The 19,904-nt window shown below is 35.1% G+C and overlaps 1 protein-coding gene across 11 annotated transcripts in view; it reads left to right on the top strand.

The window, feature by feature from the left end:
* Positions 1-19,904, top strand: part of HECTD1 (HECT domain E3 ubiquitin protein ligase 1) — a 90,843-nt gene that overhangs the window by 39,000 nt on the left and 31,939 nt on the right. For all 11 annotated transcript variants that reach the window (XM_078448347.2, XM_060619434.3, XM_078448346.2 and 8 more), the window contains exons 12-23: positions 161-331; positions 5,434-5,656; positions 6,183-6,446; positions 6,552-6,628; positions 10,914-11,048; positions 11,602-11,748; positions 13,069-13,163; positions 14,869-14,974; positions 16,857-16,991; positions 17,788-17,927; positions 18,210-18,533; positions 19,724-19,890. In XM_078448347.2, the coding sequence (XP_078304473.1) occupies positions 161-331; positions 5,434-5,656; positions 6,183-6,446; positions 6,552-6,628; positions 10,914-11,048; positions 11,602-11,748; positions 13,069-13,163; positions 14,869-14,974; positions 16,857-16,991; positions 17,788-17,927; positions 18,210-18,533; positions 19,724-19,890 (1,984 nt within the window). The remainder of the gene's footprint in view (positions 1-160; positions 332-5,433; positions 5,657-6,182; positions 6,447-6,551; positions 6,629-10,913; positions 11,049-11,601; positions 11,749-13,068; positions 13,164-14,868; positions 14,975-16,856; positions 16,992-17,787; positions 17,928-18,209; positions 18,534-19,723; positions 19,891-19,904) is intronic.

Below are 19,904 nucleotides of genomic sequence, written 5' to 3'. Positions count from 1 at the left end.
CTCATGTACCTTTAATTTCCTTTAGACAATGGTCAGTAAGATAATTTAATTTTTAAGTTCAGTAAATTGTTTTGTCTGAGAAACAACTGCATTTGTCTACTTCAGGCAACTAAACTTACTTTTATCATTTTCCCATAATTTTCTTTTTTTTCCCTCCCAGGATGATGATGATGGTCACTTGCTGGCATTGCAGATCATAAGGGATTTGGTGGATAAAGGTGGTGATATTTTTTTGGATCAGCTAGCCAGACTTGGTGTAATTAGCAAAGTGTCAACTTTGGCAGGTCCTTCCTCTGATGATGAGAATGAAGAGGAATCAAAACCAGAAAAAGTGAGTGATCTTAATTGCAGGGTTATCCGGAATAGGGTATCTTTGAGGAAATCTAGTTCTAATTTATGATGGCTTTTGGCAAAATAATGGCAGTGTGAAGTAGTGGGACTTTAAAAAACTTATTGATAAAATTTAAAACTTACAAAAAAATTGTGAGTATTGGAGTGTTCTTTATAATTTACTAATTATTGACATTTTGCCCTATTAACTTTGCATAGACACTATGTGTGTGTGCGTGCGTGTGTGTGTGTGTATGTGTACATTTAAGAAATATTTGAGGGGCACCTGGCTGGGTTAGTTGGTAGAACATGAGGCTGTTGATCTCAGAGTTTTGAGTTTGAATCCTACACTGGGCATGGATACATAGTGCCTCTTTTAACACTCTAAAACTTCACCAAAAAACCAGGACGTTCTCTTGTATAATCCTGGTATAGTTATCAAAATCAGGAAATTTAATATTTATATAAAACTATATTTAATTCAAAGACCATATTCGAATTTGCTGTTGTCCTTAATAGCAGTTTTCCCCCCTGGTCTAGAATCGAATCCAGGAGCATGTATTACATTTAGTTATCATGTTCCTGAGAACCCAGCCTTTCTTTTTCTTTCATAGCCTTGGCATTTGTGAAGAGGACAGCCCAGTTAATCTGGACAGTGACCCTTACTTTGCGTTTGTGATTCTATGTGGTTAGATTCAGATTATGTGTTTTAAGCAGGGAAATCACAGAGGGGATGTTATGTTTTTCTCAACGTATAATGTGCCTTCTCTTAGAGGCACACCGTGTCTGCTTTTTTGCTGATGATGTTACTTGGATCACTTGGTTGTTTGTCTCTGTCTGGTTTCTCTATCACAGAGTTACTCTTTTTCCTTTTGTAATTAATAAGTAATTTATTTATAGGGAGACTGTGTAAATCTATGGTTACTCATTAAACGTATACCCATGAGTTTGTTTGTTTGTTTCTTTCTTTTTTTTTTAAGTTTATTTTTGAGAGAGAGAGAGAGCAGGCATGTGCAGACAGCATGCAAGCAGGGGAGGGGCAGAGAGACAAGGGAGACAGAGGATCCAAAGCTGGCTCTGTGCTGACAGCCAAGAGCCCCATGTGGGGCTTGAACTCACAAACAGTGAGATCATGACTTGAGCCAAAGTCATACGCTTAACTGACTGAGTCACCCCGGTGCTCCATACCTGTGAGTTTCAGTATCCATTGATAATCTTGCCTTAGATTGCAAATTTAAAATATGCCTTATCTGTCTCTACAGATTCCAGCACTGAGACCTAACATGTAGTGAATGCTTCCTATATATTAGTGACAGAGAGGTAATATTTTTGAGAGAATGGTAGAGTATAGGTTTTTATTGTAGAATCCTGAGAGGGTGAGTGATAGAGATATTCCTAAATTACTTGAGGAACCTGAGGGATTTAACAACAAAACAAAATAAGAGGTGATACCTGGGGGCGCCTGGGTGGCCCAGTAGGTTAAGCGTCTGACTCTTGATTTCAGCCTTAGGTCATGATCTCATGGATTGTGGGTACATGCCTCACATTAGTCTCTGCGCTGACAGCCTGGCGCCTGCTTAGGATTCTCTCTTTCCCTCTCTCTCTGCCCCTCCCCCACTCACACGCATGCTTGGGTGCGCGCGCTCTCTCTCTCTCTCTCTCTCTCTCTCTCTCAAAATAAATAAAGAAACTTAAAAAAATGAGGTGATATTAGGTGATCCCCCCGGAATTCTTTTATCCAAGAAATAGGTTACAAATACCATATGATTTCACTTGTGTGGAATTTAAGAAAGAAAGCAAACTAGCAAAGAGTGGGTGAAATGGAGAAAGACACAAACTAAAAAACAGACTCTTAACTGTAGAGAACAAACTGATAGTGACTAGAGGGGAGAGGGATGGGGGCTAGGTGAAATAGGTGATGGAGATTAAGGAGTACACTTGTGATGAGCACAGGGTAATGTATGAAAATGTTAAGTCATTGTATTGTACACTTGAAACTAATATTACACTGTTCGTTAACTGGAATTTCAATAAAAACTTATAAAAAAGGTTATAGATGCCCAGCTTTTTGTGGAAATTAACAAGAAAATTCTAACATATGAGAATTCTAGGGACCTAGAATAGCCAAAGCAACATTGAAAAGGAATAAGTTGAAGGACATCTACCAGCAGATTTCAAGTCTTAACTGTAAAAGGTAGGTTAGCAGGGGGGGGGGGGAGGGAGGGGGAAGTGGGGGGGGGTGGGAATAGGTTAATGGCCCACACATACATGGTCAGTTGATTTTCAACCAAAGTGCTAAGGCAGTTCAATGAAGAAAGGATGATCTTTTCAACAAGTGATGCTTGAATAAGTGGATATACACACACAAAAACGAAAGTTTGACCCTTACCATGGGTACCACATAAAAAATTGACAGAAAAAAAAGTCATAGACTGAAATGTATGGGCTAAAATTATAAAACTTTTAGAGGAAAAGGAAGAAACTCTTACTGACTTTGAGCTTGGCAGTGACTTCTTAAATAGGATGTTAAAAGATTATACCGTAGGGGCCCATGGCTGGGTCAGTTGAAAAAGCATCTGACTCTTGATCTCAGGGTTGTGAATTCACGGCCCACCTTGGGTGTGGAGATTACTTAAAAATTAAAAAAAAAAAAAAAGGTTATACTATAAAAGAATTTAAAAAAATCAGTAAGTTTTACTTTATCATAATTCAATTTCTGTTCTTCTAGGTACATTGTTTAGAAAATGAAAAGACAACCCAGAAAATTCCCTCAAATTTTATTTGTCTGAAAAAAGTTTTTTTGAGAGAGAGCATGAGTGTAAGAGGGGCAGAGGAATAGGGAGAGAGAATCTTAAACAGTCTCCACGCCCAGCTTGAGGAGGTCTTGGGGTTTGATCTTACTACTGTGAGATCATGAGCTGAAATCAAGAGTCAGATGCTTAACTGACTGAGCCACTCACGCGCCCCTGAAAACATTTTTATTTGGCCTTCTTTTTTTTTTTTTTTTAATTTAGTTTTTGAGAGAGAGCAATCAGGGGAGGGGCAGGGAGAGAGGGAGAGAGAGAATCTTAAGCAGACCACACTGCAAGCACAGAGCTCAGTGTGAGGCCCCGAACTCATGAAACTTGAGATCATTACCTGAGCCGAAATCAAGAGTTGGACAGTTGGCTGAGCCACCCAGGTACCCCTGGCCTTCATTTTTGATGGATATTTTCAATGCCCACAAGGACTTTTGGCTAATTGTTTTTCAGGCACTTTGAGAGATGTTCCCTCGTCACCTGATGTGCATAGTCTCCATTGAGAAATTTGCTCCATTTCTTGTCTTAGTTCCTTGTTATATAACATAAATCTTTTCTCACAACATCTTTGCTTATTCTGGCTGTTCTTATGATATTATCACTGATTTTTAGCAATTTGACTTTGCTGTCCTTTGCTGTGCTTGGTGTGTTTGTGTATGTGTGTACATGTGAGTGTTCATACCTGCTCAGGATTGTTTAAATTTCTTCGTGAGCTTACAGTTTTTATCAAATTTGGAAATTGTTCAGGATTTAGAATGCAACTTTCTGACCACCTTGTATGATCTCTGGGAATTAATTATTCAGCTTACAGTTTTCCGTTTGTTCTTTGCCCAACCTTATGGAGTATTCCCCTAGAAATGAGTGGTCTAGTATTTGCTAGAGACATGCTGATCATTTTGCGGAATATTTGCTAGAGACATGCTGATCACTTTGCGGATTTCTAGAGGTCTTTTTTGCTTGGCTCCCTAATCCTGAACTCATCCTCTACATATTCTGTTTGCTTTTAGCCTCTTCAAACACAGATCTCCATTTCCTCAACTCATAGTGCTGGATTCTGTGTTCCCTCTTCTTAACACCTTAGCAAGAAATTTGTGTCTGGGCCTAAGGAAATTACCTTGTTTGTTTCTATTTTCTGGAGGATCACGGTCCTGTGTTGCATATTGTCCAGTGTTTGAAAATCACTTTTTCATATATTTTGTCTAGTTTTTAGTTGTTTACAATGGCTAAACAAGAATGGACCTTATTAACCTGCATGGCTTAGAGCACAAGTACTGATGTTTAGAGAAATTTATAATCCACATTTTATAATATTTTAGTGTTACAAACTAACTATTTCAGGGGAAAAATGTAAAAAGCATATTTAGGTATAATAAGTTTCTGTGAAGTTTAAAAGTGCTTTACCCATACACCCATGCATGCACACACATGCCAAGTTCATATATGTTTATGATGAATATTCTCTATATTACATGTTATCAACAGAAGAAAAATTTTTAGGATGCCAGGGTAGGAAAACAGTGTTTACAAATTGTTCTTTGTTTTAAACATGCTCTAAAATCTTTTTATGATCATACAAATGATCCAGTATATTTAATTCACTCTGCTAAGGGTGGAATCTTAACTTTATTCCTAAAAAGCATCTATGATGATTCAGGTGCACCTCTAGGATTGGATACCATTGATCCAGTAAAAACATTCCTTTTTATGTTTTTTTTGTTTTTTTTGTTTTTTTTTTTTTAATAATCAGGCCCAGAGATGTGGTGAGTTTGCCAGGGTCCTAGATAATTAGCTAGTTGTGTGTAGACCTAATCCATTGGCTTTCTATACTACTGCAGCTGGAAATGTTATAACTTAGGTCATAATTTATGTGAGTTTCTTAACATTTTTAGGACTTACAAGATTTAGTTATAGGTAACTCAATGAATCAGAATACATATTAAACTAGAGGCAACTAAATATTATGTTCAGCATATTTTAATATATACACACGCACATAATATATTTTATGTTTATTTATTTTGAGCGTGGTGGGGGGGGGGGGGGACAAAGAAAGAGAGGGAGAGAGAATCCCAAGCAGGCTCTATGATGTCATCATGGAGTCCGATGCGGCACTCAAACCCTTGAACCGTGAGATCATGACATGCATCTAAACTAACAGTTGGATTTTCAAATGACGGAGTCATCCAGGCACCCCAAATTCAGCATATTTTAATTCTAAATTTGATACATGGACATATTTAAAAAATACTTGGGAATATTTTGAATAGATACTATTTTGTTTCATTGAATAATTTTACACATTTAGGAAGATGAACCACAGGAAGATGCTAAAGAATTGCAGCAGGGTAAACCATATCATTGGAGAGACTGGTCAATCATTAGGGGAAGGGACTGCTTATATATATGGAGCGATGCAGCAGCCTTGGAATTATCTAACGGCAGTAATGGATGGTTCAGATTTATCTTGGACGGGAAACTTGCCACCATGTATTCAAGTGGTAGTCCTGAAGGTGGATCGGATAGTTCAGGTAATGTTTGTTTCAATTAAAATGTTTTAGAAATTTCTGTAATTTTGATGATTTGTCTTTCTAATATTTTTGCTAGCATTGTCATAGAAACATGATCATTGATGATCATATGGCCAGTTTCTTTAATATCAACAAAGAAAAACTATTGTACCATGAAAGCATTTAAGAAATGCCTTTTTTTTTTGGTTTGAGACAAACAGTAGCATTGCGTCTACTTTTAATACCTCTAATCCTTTAGGTGAAGCTACCTCATATCATGTAATGATGAATTGTATATGTGTGTGTGATGCTGTCTCTAGTTGTATCTTTTTCCAAAAGCCTTATACTTCAAAAAATTTTAACTATAGGATTGCTTTTATGCCTGAACCTAAATACATCTAATGACTGAGAATATACTACAGAACAAAACTCTGCTGATGCACTTTTTTACATAAAATTGATATTCTCATTGGTAGTTTCCTTTTTTATAAAAAAAAGGATCATTTGAAAAGAATGAGGTTTTAAAATAATTATTTTGTTTTTATAGAAAGCAGAAGTGAATTCTTAGAGAAATTACAAAGAGCTCGAGGCCAAGTAAAGCCATCTACTTCAAGTCAACCTATACTGTCAGCACCAGGACCTACTAAACTCACTGTAGGGAATTGGTCACTAACATGTTTAAAAGAAGGAGAAATTGCTATTCATAACTCAGATGGTCAGCAAGCAACAATATTGAAAGAAGATTTACCTGGTTTTGTATTTGAATCTAATAGAGGAACCAAACATTCATTTACTGCAGAAACTTCTCTGGGTAAGTTACGTAGGAAATATAAAATATTTATAAGAATAAATGAATGTGTTACATTGCATTAAAATAAATTCTTTGCAATGTCCTTTTTTTTTTTTTTTTTTTAAGGTTCAGAATTTGTGACTGGTTGGACTGGCAAAAGAGGCAGAAAACTGAAATCTAAATTAGAAAAAACAAAGCAAAAGGTATACTGTGAGATTTTCTTTTTCCTTCTTTTGTTTTTTTTATACTGACATGGTAAGGTTTCATTGGTATATTGTAAGCATTTAAAAACCTTGAACCGTATAACATAAGTTACCCTAATCTAACATACTTTCAGTTTTTCTTTTTCTGTGCTTATTTTATTTTCCACAATACATATACATTTGCTTATGATTTTTATACACATGCTAAACACCAAAATTGAAACAGTGAAAATTAGTAAGACAATAAAATTTAAATGATTTGACTAATGTCTCACAAAAACTTTGAACTTGTGCTTTTTTTTTTTTAAGTTTATTATTTCTGAGAGAGAGAGAGAGAGAGAGAGAGCACAAGTGCACAAGCAGGGAGGAGGCAGAGAGAGAGGGAGACACAGAATCCAAAGCAGGCTCCAGGCTCTGAGTGGTCAGCACAGAGCTCATATGGGGCTCGAACTCACAAACTGCACGATCATGCCCTGAGCTGAAGTCAGATACCTAACTGACCGAGCCAACCATGCTCCCCTGAACTCATGCTTTAATTATTATTGATAGTAATGTTTTTAGTAATACAGTGGAATTGAAAATACATCACTAATATTTTACAATCCTGATAAAATTATTAGCTTTATGATAAAGCAACTTGAATGACTGTTTCTAGATTCACATATTTTGATGCCTAGTTTAATGGCCCATCTTATATGAAATCATTCTTTTTTTGTTAATGTTTTTATTTACTTTTGAGAGAGGGAGGGAGGGAGTGAGGGAGAGGGGGAGGGGCGGAGGGGCAGAGAGAGAGGGAGACACAGAATCTGAAGCAGGCTCCAGGCTCTGAGCTGTCAGCACAGTGCCTGATATGGGGCTCGAACCCATGGGCTGTGAGATCATGACCCGAGCCAAAGTCCTATGCTCAACCAACTGAGCCACCCAGGCACCTCTGAAATAATTCTTTCAGAAAGATACAGGAGCAAATGTTTACTGACTCCACTTTCAAAATCACAATACTGATTTTTAAATTCTATCCATTAAGTATGTGTTTTTTTTGTTTGTTTGTTTGAGAGAGAAGGACTACAAGCTGAGAAGAGGGGCAGAAGGAGAAAGAGAGAAAGAATCCTAAGCAGGCTTAATGCTTAGTGCAGAGCTTGATGTGGGGCTTGATCCCACAAACCTGGGATCATGATCTGAGCCGAAATCAAGAGTCAGGCGCTCAACCAATTAAGCCACCCAGGCATCCCAGAAATTTTTTCTAATTCAGGGTATCTTAAGGACAGTTGAGGAAGAAATTACTCAATTGAAGATAGCAATTAGATGCTAAAAGGAGTTTCAACTAAATGCAGTCCATTTTCATTATTCATGGTAGTTGTGTTAACTAAAGTTTCTGTGAATACTGAACCATTGCTCTTTGGGAAAATACAGGGTTAGGTTCCTATGAGGTCACATTTTTGTAACTGATGCATACATAACCTTGTTTTTTATGTGTCTTTCTGTTCAAAGACACCATAAGTGTATTACTTAAAAAAAATTTTTTTTATGTTTATTCATTTTTGAGAGAGAGACAGAGCATGAGTGGAGGAGGGGCAGAGAGAGAGGGAGACACAGAATCCAAAGCAGGTTCCAGGCTCTGAGCTCTCAGCACAGAGCCCGTCGCGGGGCCTGAACTTGTGAACTGTGAGATTGTAACTTGAGTCGAAGTCAGACGCTTAACCGACTGAGCCACCCAGGTGCCCCCGTGTCTTATTGATCTGTTAACATGGAACATGTGTTGAGTAGCACGGTCATGCCTGAATGAAGCTTACCTAACACACATATTTTCTCCATAAGGCACATGTGCCTGGTGCTTAGGAACAGTGGACAGTACTTCAGGCACTATATTTGATGGCCATTTTAAACAGTGAAGTCAACAAAACCACAAAAATGTGAAAAACATGCACAAAATAGACTGTAGAAAAGATACTTGTTTATAGTATGAGGGCTTAAGCAAGTATGACATTTGTTTACAGGTAGAGATTACCTTGTTTACCTCACCTAACAACATGCACGTGAGGCAGTTCCCGAGTTTTTGCTGCACTGTGTATGCCCACAAGTGACTGTGCACTGCGAGTGTTGAATTGGGGATTACAAACACATTTTAGTGAGTAGTTGAATTCACAAATATAGAATTCTCAAATAATGAGGATCAACTATAATTTTTTTAAAGTTTATTTTGAGAGAGAGACAGAGAGACAGACAACATGAGTTGGGGAGGAGCAGTGAGAGAGAGAAAGAGAAAGAAGCCCAAGCAGTCTCCATGCTGTGAGCGCAGAGCCTAACTTGGGACTTGATCTCGCAAACAGTGAGATCATGACCTGAGTCAAAATCAAGAGTCTGACACTTATCTGACTGAGCCATGTAGGTGCCCCTCAACTGTAAATATTTGTGAAGCTACCACTGAGCTGTCTCAGGAATTTCTTGCAATTCCTTATGGGTTATGTTATCCAACCAAATCTAGACTCACAGGGTACTGAAATTTCACACTACAGAAGAAAAGTAAATCAAGAAGAACATAGTCTGAGTCCTGTTTTCATTTTCTTGAAAAATAAGTAATTTTGACTCAGTTTCTTGAAATCAGTAGTATTAGTAGTAAATCAAGGAATAGCCTCATTGACCATATGGCTATTCTTTTGGTATGAAAGTACGTATCAACTGATTTTAGGTAAAAATAATTTTAACTATTTTAATCTTCATTTTTATTTGTTAATACTGTTTTATAAAAGAGTAGTTTCTTAAATTTTGTCTACTAGTCAGAACTTATTTTCCTTTTAATTCTGAAAGGCACACCAAAATAGAATGAAAAAGTAATATTCATTTCAGGAGTGAAGTTTTTTCAATCACATTAGAGTTATGCTAGGTTAGTTTGTTTTTAATGAAATTACATAAGTCCTAAATTTACATTATTTAAGTAATTTTTTTAAGTTTTATTAATTTTTGAGAGAGAGAGCATGCAAGTGGGGGAGGGCAGAGAGCTAGTGGGAAACAGAGAGAATCTGCAGCAGGCTCTGCACTGTCAATGTGGAGCCCAATATGGGGCTTGAATTCACAAACTATGAGATTACGACCTGAGCCAAAGTCAGACACCTAACCGACTGAGACACTGATATTCGCCCCTAAGCAAATATTTTTAAAGGCTCTTATGTACTGAATTTTATCAGACCCAAGCCTGGGACACAAATGGGTTCTTTCAGATAACATTAACTTAAATGAGAGATAACTAGTGCCCAAACCGATAATAGTCATTCTTCCTTATGATTAAGTAATGCAAATAAAAGTGTCATATATATTTTGTGTGAATACTATAAATAGAAAAAAATTAAACCTAAAATACACCACAAAATGTTAAAAGGTTCAACTCTGAGGGAACTCCTATTTACTAGATGGAAAGCTGCCTGATCCATGAATCATTGAATAAAAACCAGTTAGGTCTTTAAGTTTAAAAAAAATTAAGGGGGATGAGCTAAATGGATAAGGGGCATTAAGGAATCTCTTTCTGAAATCATTGTTGCACTATATGCTAACTAACTTGGATGTAAATTAAAAAAATAAAATCATATAAACAAAAAAATTTAAAAAGGTTTAACGTTGGTTGATTGAATTACAGGCATTTTAGTTTTTTGGGTTTGGTTTTTTTGTTTTTGTTTTTTTGCTTATTTATATTTTCTATATGGTTCACCATAATCAGGCTAGTTTTATAAAAAAGAACAAAGTTAATTATTTACAGGTTGTTCAAATTGGTTTAAGTGAAATAAGCTCCTCTTTGTTATATGACTATAAAATTTAACCAAAAATTAAAATTGTGAGTTCTTTTATTTGATATTGCTTAAATCTAGTTATAGTACTTTTACAGCCATTAGAACCTTTGACATATATGAGTAGAAGTAGTAACATTTTTTGGAGGTTGGTGATGGCACAAAAATCTTACTTTTAAAAGTTGCACACATATAGGGAAATTAAAGGGAAACTTTGTTGGGGCGCCTGGGTGGCTCAGTGGGTTAAGTGTCCGATTTCAGCTCAGGTCATGATCTCACGGTCCGTGGGTTCGAGCCCCATGTCGGGCTCTGGGCTGAAGGCTCAGAGCCTGGAGTCTGCTTCCGATTCTGTGTCTCCCTCTCTCTGCCCCTCCCCCGTTCATGCTCTGTCTCTCTCTGTCTCAAAAATAAATAAACATTAAAAAAAAAAAATTAAAAAAAAAAAAGGGAAACTTTGTTAAAACTGTTAATTGTAACAAAAATTCACATTTGCAATTTTCATTTGGTAGGTACGAACTATGGCTCGAGATTTATATGATGACCACTTCAAAGCTGTTGAAAGCATGCCTCGTGGAGTAGTGGTAACGCTCAGAAACATAGCAACTCAATTAGAGTCATCTTGGGAACTTCACACAAATAGACAAGTATGTTATTTAGCTTCTAGATTTTATGGCACACATTGTTCTTTGTTTAGTTTTTCCCCTTTATCCTTTATATTCTAGGTATTGATTAGGGGTCAGCAAATTGTCACACATGGGCTAAATTTGGCCTGCCACCTATTTTATATGGCTTTGTGAGCTAAGTATGGTTTCTACATTTTTAAATGGTTGAAAACAAATCATAAGAGTAGTATTTTCTGATACATGTAAATTATATAAAATAATGACTGTATCCAAAAGCAGTTACATTGCTCACAGCCATGCTCACTCTTACATATTGTCTGTGACTGCTTTGGTGGCTGCAGGGCAGAGTTCAATAGGTGTGACAGAGGCCAAATAGCCTGTAAAGCCTGAAATATTTATAGTTGACCCTTAAAATGTTTTCTGACTCTCGTACAGATCATTTACATTAATAATTTGAACTTACTCTTGTTTAGTATCTGACTTATTTTCTTGGCAGTTAATACTGTGATAAATTAAGTATATTACAACCTGTTTATTTTTTTGATTGTCTTCATTAAATTTTTTTTTCTTTTAGTGTATTGAGAGTGAGAACACTTGGAGAGATTTAATGAAGACAGCTTTAGAAAATCTAATTGTACTTTTGAAGGATGAAAACACAATTTCACCATATGAAATGTGCAGTAGTGGGTTGGTGCAAGCCCTTCTTACTGTTTTAAACAATGTAAGTTTACAAAGTAGCACAGAACAGACTATGTAGTTTAAAAAATTATTTGTAACTGCACTTTTGGCAAAGCAGTGTTTTGTAAGAAATATTTAAAAACCAAGTTAATGTTATTTATAATTTCTCTAGCCTTTCCTTTGTTGTGTCGTTAGTTTGAGCCAGTTGAATTCAGTAATTGAATCTTTTTAGATTTTTTAGTTTCCCACTTATAGTTTGTTCTAGGTTTTGTTTAACAAAACATGTACTTTGGCCTATTTTTAACATTATTCACTGCTCTGATTGCTTCTTAAAATGAAGTTACTCTGTAGATCTTCATAAGTACTTAGATTATTTGCATAAAATTAGTTTATGAGCCATGACTGTTTAGGAAGTTACTCTGAATATTTGACAAGTATTTGTTATAACCTAATGTGTGTCTACAATTTAGTCTACCTTTAATATCTCTTTATTGTGATAAAAATTTTCCTGTAACAAAACATACCATATATACTTATTGTAACAAATTCTGACAAAAGTATAAAAAGTGAAAATTGCCTTCTATTTCAATTCTATTTTCCACTTTAGTTTTTGCTCTTCTTTTAAAACATTTTTACTTATTTTGAGAGAGAGAGATAATGTGAGAGATGAAGGGAGGGAAAGAGAGACCCTCCCCCCACCCCCCACCCCTCCCCCCCCACCAAGCAGGCCCCATGCTCTCAGTGCAGAGCCCAACACAAGGCTCGATCTCATGAACTGCGAGACCATGGCCTGAACCGAAATCAGGAGTCGGGTGCTCAATCAGCTGAGCCACCCAGGCACCCCTAGTTTTTGCTCTTAATCACTATATGTGGTATACACTCTTAAAATTCACTTTAACTTCTGTAAGTTGTATATACCATTCATTAATTTTATTTATTAAAATTATATTGATTAAATTCACACACCACTTAGTAATATCTGTGAAATCACTGTTTTAATATACCAGTTAGTATTTTCTAATGCTAATTAAAGTATATAATATTGTTAAAATGCAAAATGTTCATTTGTTAGTAATCTGAAATCACCTTGCATACTACACTTTGGGAAAAGCTAATTTAGCAGTATAATTGCTACCCCATTATATAACATTCAGGGAGGAAGAAAAATCTATTAGCCATGGCCTACTAATGATAAACTAAAAAGAATTTTAATTGAAAGAAAAATGATTTTGCCAGATTATATTGATAATTTTGTAATAATACACAGTATTATTATTCATCTTTGTAGTGTGTGTTTTTGATAAATTTTGGTAGCAGCCTGAAAACATTTTTTTGTTCCTTCTTTTTGGTTTTTTTTTTTTAGACTGTGGATTTAGATATGAAACAAGATTGTAGTCAACTGGTAGAAAGAATAAACGTTTTTAAAACAGCCTTTAGTGAAAATGAAGATGATGAAAGGTAAATCACCAGTTTGTTTTTATTTGTTGTTTACAGTGTTTGAAAGTAGGTATGCTTCTTTTTTAAAGTAGAGTCTAATATATAGTGCTTATATACAAAACAGGAACTTTTAAATTTAATAAATAGTGTAGCTTTATATTTTAAGTGTATAATAATAGGAAAGATTTTTAAAGCATTTTTTAATCTTATGGAATAAAAGAAGAATTACATGTCTGCTATGAATGCAGCTGTGACTACTCAGTTTAATAAAATTACATGCCTCCTTGTATGTCTGAAATTAATGTAACACTGTGTGTCATCTACACCTAAGTAAAAAGTTAAGAAATTAGATACCTCTTTACTATATAACTGAAAATTTGAACACTGATTAAATATTTGATGATATTAAGTAATAATTGTTCATTCATTTTTAGGTGTGAGAATGAGTTTTGTTTTTTAAGAATTCTTCCTTTGTAGAGATACATACTCAAAATATTTCTGTATGAAATATGTTCACTGGCATTTTCTTCAAAATATATTGGATGGAGAGAAATGGGTGGGGAAATTGAAATCAATTTGTTGAAGCTGGGTCTTGGGTTGATGAAGGTTCATTTTACTATTTTATTTACTTTTGAATATGATTGAATTTTTAAAATAATAAATGAAATTCATTTCATTAATTTTAGGTACTATTTTAAATGAGTCACCTCGTTTTATGGGTGAAGAGTAATTTATTGAAGCATTACAGCATTAAACATTTTAGCTCTTTAGAAATTATTGCTAATACTAAAATATACTTATCTCAATGGAAACATCTTTTCACATAAATTCCTTTAAGTGGTATTACTGAGTTAAAGATGGTAAATGATCTTTAAAGGTCCTTGATACAAATTGTTATTTTTCAGAAGCATTACACCAGTGTTGCCTTGCTAACAAATAATACCATTTTCCAAACTTTGCTGCTTTGTATATTTTTATATGTATCAAATACTAAATAATAAAATTGTTTAAACTTTAAAAAATAAATTGCATGTCTACCTTGAATGCAGTTGATAAGTGTTGTAAATGAAATATTTTATTATTTACTTGTTTATTGATTGATTGTGACAAAGAGAGAGAGAGAGCATGCACATGCAAGCCAGGGAGGGACAGAGAGAGAGGGAAAGAGAATCCCAAGTAGGTTCCACACTCAGAGCAGAGCCCAGCGCAGGGATTGATCTCATGACCCTGAGATCATGACCTGAGCCGAGATCAAGAGTCAGATGCTTGGGGCGCCTGGGTGGCTCGGTCGGTTAAAGCGTCCGACTTCGGCTCAGGTCATGATCTCACGGTCTGTGAGTTCGAGCCCCGCGTCGGGCTCTGTGCTGACAGCTCAGAGCCTGGAGCCTGTTTCAGATTCTGTGTCTCCCTCTCTCTCTGCCCCTCCCCTGTTCACGCTCTGTCTCTCTCTGTCTCAAAAATAAATAAACATTAAAAAAAAAAAAAAAAGAGTCAGATGCTTAACCAACTGAACCACCCAAGTGCCCTGAAATATTTTGTTCTTAAATGAAGGAAATTGAGTTATGAGAGTATTTTTGCTTGCTTGGATTTAGTCTAATAGAAAATTAAACTTCTCTTTACACTCATAAAGAAACTAGGGGTCTACATGAGGTTGGTTACTGCAGTTTCTCTATGAACTTGGGTATGAAATTATATAAACACTCTCAACAATTTTTTTTCTTCATAGTCGACCAGCAGTTGCATTAATTCGGAAGTTAATAGCTGTACTTGAATCTATTGAACGTCTCCCTCTCCATTTGTATGATACACCTGGATCTACGTATAACCTGCAGGTAACCAGGAAAAGTGCAGGCACTATTATTGCTGAATACATTTAAGGGCAGTCTGTAATGATTCTGCTTACTCATTAAAGACTAACCGTAAAGCCACTTGATTGTTTTTTTTAATGACTCTTGAATTATTAATATTTCAATTTTTAATTTGATCAAATCACTATGGGTTTTCAGTAAATGTTTATTGTAAATCATACTTGATCAGTGGTAAGTGGAAAAAGGCTATCAGTGGAAAAGGCAGGAAATAAATGGGTCCTTTTGTTCTAGAATTAGGAGTTAAGTCCTTTCATTTCTATGTGTATCAGCAGATGAGAAAGTGTGAGAATACTTCAAGGACAGTTTTTTTCCTGCTTTCTTTTTTTTTTTTTTTTAATGTCATTGGTTAAAGCCAGATGGCCTGCCTTAGCTATTATTGATTCTGTGGGAAATCTGTCAATGGGTTTTACAAAACGTTTATTATTTTCCTAAATGTTTTTTGGTTGACATTCACATTCATTCATTCCTTTATTCTTTTCTTAGTATCTGGTATGCAGATATGAATAGACAGAAATTACATCTTCTGTAGGTTACTTTAGAATTCCTTAGCTGGTCATTTTGGCTCAATCTTGCCTTTATCCAACCTATCCTGCATTGCACTGCATGGAATAGAAAGCTTTCTCTTTCAAATAAAGCCTTTAATAAGTAACTAAGAATCTGTATTTGCCAAGACAGTGTGTTCTAGGGCAAAAATCTTGCCATACCCCCAAGAACCCAGGAATGTTACCAAAGCCACTAGTTTCCCAGACTAGAGAGCTTGTCTAGGGAGTTAAAGTATGTTAGTGTGCCTGACATGGTGTTAGATTAAATGTGATGTCAAGTTCTACTTTGTGTTTTATTTTAGGTAAAATAGTAAAGAAGGGTAAGGGCCTTTGTGGTACATTGTTTTTATTTACTTTATTATTTAAAAAAATTTTTAAGTAATATCTATACCCAACATGGAGCTTGAACTTAAAAGCCCAAGACCAAGAGTTGGATGCTGTACCGACTCAGCTAGCCAGATGCCACAGTGCATCCTTTGAAGGCTTTACCCTTGATAAGTAAACGAGGCAGATAAGTCTCAGTGGCTGGAAATTCTCCTTATACAGTCCTAGGAGCACCAACATCTTTTATTATGCACTTCTCATTTTAGGAGACTGTGCAAATTAAAAAGACAGGAAAGCTAGTAATATGCTGTATGTTAATTTTGCAGTCTAAATTGCTACCCACATGTCCATATAAGTATTTGATTATACGTCTGTAGGAACTAGTTAAGGTTTAAACAGCAATGAAACTACCTAAATTGCTAGTTTCATACTTGCTTACTAAAATGGATTGATAGCTATTGTGTGTTTTTAAAAGTTGATTAGCCATAGGGATGCCTGGCTGGCTCAGTTGGTAGAGCATGCAACTCATCATCTTGGGGTCATGAGTTCAAGCCCCACATTGGGCATAAAGCCTACCTTAAAAAAAAAAAAAAGAAAGTTTATTAGAATATATCAAATAATCTATGACTATCTTTAAAGAAATAAATTAGCTAAATGGCCACTTTTTTTTAACTTAACTGGAAAATTGTAACTTGTAAGAAATGCATTACTTAAGTTAAATTATTTTATGATTTATTTAAACCGTGTATATTTGAAGTTGTTTAGAAATTATCTGCGTATGTAGTTAATGTTGTTTCTTTCTTGAAAGCCAGTGTCACTTATTAAGTGATTCTTTAAAAAAAATTAATAGAAAACAGGCATTTATCCTTTTATGGTTGTACTTTTATAATTCTCAATTACTATTGAGAACATGTCTCACTTTTATAATTCTAAGAGAAAAACAGTGTATTTTCTGAAGCATTTTGATAATTTTTGCACAGATACTTACAAGAAGATTAAGATTTCGGTTGGAACGTGCACCTGGTGAAACTGCATTGATAGACAGGACTGGCAGGATGTTGAAGATGGAACCCTTAGCTACAGTTGAATCTCTGGAACAGTATCTCTTAAAAATGGTGAGTTTTTGGCAAGGCCATGGTGAAATAGGCATTCTCTGCTGTGGTTTAATCCTTTAGAAAAGTAGTTAGGGAAATATGTGTGTAGATTTATGGTAATACAAGGTTTGACCTAGTAATTCCATTTTTTGGAGTCTGTTGTTTGTGTGTGTGTGTGTGTGGGTGGGTGGGTGGGTGGGGGGAGAGCGAGAGACAGAGACAGAGAGAGAATGAGAGAGAATCTTAAGGGGCTCACTCTCACTCACTCTCCCAGAACTCTGGGATCTTCACTGAAGTGAAATCAAGCGTTGGATGCTCACCCAAATGAGCTACTGGGCACCCCTGGACTCTATTCTAAGAAAATAATCTTTGTATACTACAAATGGTTTCTTCGTAAAGATGTGTATTGGACTCATTTTAGTGTCATTTGTCACTAAAATAGTGAACAAAACCTTGATGCTAGTCAAAAAGGAATATCAGGTTTACAATTATTTCCATTTATTTGAATATTATGTAGCTATATAAAATGTATAAATATAAAAACTGATAAGAAAAAATGTTACGGTACAGTATGATCAGATGTTTTTTACTCTATCAGTTGAAATAATGGATCAAAGAAGTAGTGTATCATCATATGAATAGTGTGGGGTACTTTGGTTGTAGAAATTTGTATCTTTCTGGTTTTTTCCCCCATATATTCTTTAATGAGTATTTGTTATAATAAAATAAATCACATTGAAGGAACAGGAAAAAGTGGGCAGTGCGTTTGAAAATAGCCCTATTAAGGTGAGTGTCTCCTGTATTTTCTTTGGTGTAGGTAGCAAAGCAGTGGTATGATTTTGACCGATCTTCATTTGTTTTTGTTCGAAAATTAAGAGAAGGCCAAAATTTTATATTTCGGCACCAGCATGATTTTGATGAAAATGGAATCATTTACTGGATTGGGACAAATGCCAAGTAAGTCATGCTATTTAATGTAGAGTGAAAACATTCACCTGGTAAAAAATTCTTGGTAGTAGAGTAAAATTATTAACTACTCTGAGTGTCTTTCAGTTTAAGGAATTTTTGTCTTAGAGATTAAATTTAAGACTATCACAGTTATGTTTTATGAAGAAAAAAGTCTAAATTGTCAATTGTAGGATTTTTAAAAATTAATACAGTTTTATGTGGAAAACTGATATGAACAAAATACAGTTATTTTAGTAGTGTTAACTGCTTAATTTTTTTTCTTTTATTTAGAACTGCATATGAATGGGTGAATCCAGCTGCTTATGGACTTGTAGTAGTAACATCATCAGAAGGAAGAAATCTACCTTATGGCCGCTTAGAAGACATACTAAGTCGTGATAATTCAGCTTTAAATTGCCACAGCAATGATGATAAGAATGCCTGGTTTGCCATAGATCTGGGTCTCTGGGTGATACCATCAGCATATACACTTCGTCATGCTCGTGGTTATGGAAGGTCTGCACTGAGAAATTGGGTTTTCCAGGTATCCAAAGATGGACAGAACTGGACTTCTTTGTATACCCATGTTGATGACTGCAGTCTCAATGAACCAGGGTTAGTTGAGGAGTCTTTGCAAATTGAAAAACTCAGTAAAGAGCTTTGTTTATTTTTATAACTGTATACCCTTAGAGCTCTCTTCTTTATGGAATATTGAAGCAAGATTTTTTTAAAAACATCACTTGATACTATAATTTAAATATTAAAACTTTGAAATAATAATTTTGCCAGAACTTTAGCAGCTTTAGAGTAAATATAAGTAGAACATTGAGCCTATTTATTTAAAAAGAAATTGAAATATATGTGTATATATAGCACACTAATAAAAACAAAAAAATGGAATTAGTTTTTTACTAAACTCTTCATATGTGTACATAATATATGTGTATGTTTTCCAAATTAACAGTAGCTATTGCTTGTTGTAGAATTGTGGCTGACTTAAAGTTTTCTTTTTTTAATTATGTCTCTTTTCCTAAATTTTATAGGTTGATCATATATTATTTTTTTAGTCTTTTTTTTTTTTTTTTTTGAGAGTTTGGCGGGGGTCAGGGAAGGGCAGAGTGAGAGGGAGAGAGAGAAAGAGAGAGAAGCTCAAGCAGGCTCCATGTCCAGGACAGAGCCTAATGTGACTCTCGATCTTACAGCTGTAACATCATGAAATCTAGAGTCAGATACTTAACTGAACCACTCAGACGCCCCGATCGTATATTATTTTTTTGAAGGCAGAAAGTACTTCTAAAAATTTTAGTTCTAATAAGTTTTAATTTTGAGGGGAGTATAGGGCATGGAGTTAAATTAATTTCTGCATTTAATGTAGTATGGAAGGAACTCCTTATCTTTAGGATTAATGGATAATTTTTTCTTTTTTTCTTTTGTTATTTATTTTTATTTTTTAATTTACATCCAAGTTAATTAGCATATAATATTTTCAAGCTTTAAATTTTCAAGGATATTTTCAAGCATTATAAAATTTTCAAGCATATTTGTTACTCATAAAATTTCTTATTTCTTGGATTGTATTAATCATAAATCATTTAATGTTATAAGTCATTAATAGTATACATTTAAACATACCATCTTTAACTTATGTTCTTGATGGCTGTTGTTCTCCTTTGCTTTCTTGCTTCTTGTGTAACAAACTGTAGACTGAATGTAGAAGTTGGTTTTTCAGTAGGTCTCTATTATGTAAAAAATATTCCCCATCTGCTTTAAAACATTACACCAGTTTTTCCCTAACACCTTCACAGGTCAACAGCAACCTGGCCTCTTGATCCACCAAAGGATGAGAAACAAGGGTGGCGACATGTGAGAATTAAACAGATGGGGAAGAATGCCAGTGGACAAACCCACTACCTGTCACTATCTGGATTCGAACTTTACGGCATTGTAAATGGAGTATGTGAAGACCAGCTAGGTAAAGAGATGTTA

Source organism: Panthera onca, chromosome B3, assembly GCF_046562875.1.
Source record: "Panthera onca isolate mPanOnc1 chromosome B3, mPanOnc1 haplotype 2, whole genome shotgun sequence".
Lineage (NCBI taxonomy): Eukaryota > Metazoa > Chordata > Mammalia > Carnivora > Felidae > Panthera > Panthera onca.
Note: the sequence above shows the minus strand (reverse complement) of the source record. Positions and strands in the feature narration are given on the sequence as shown.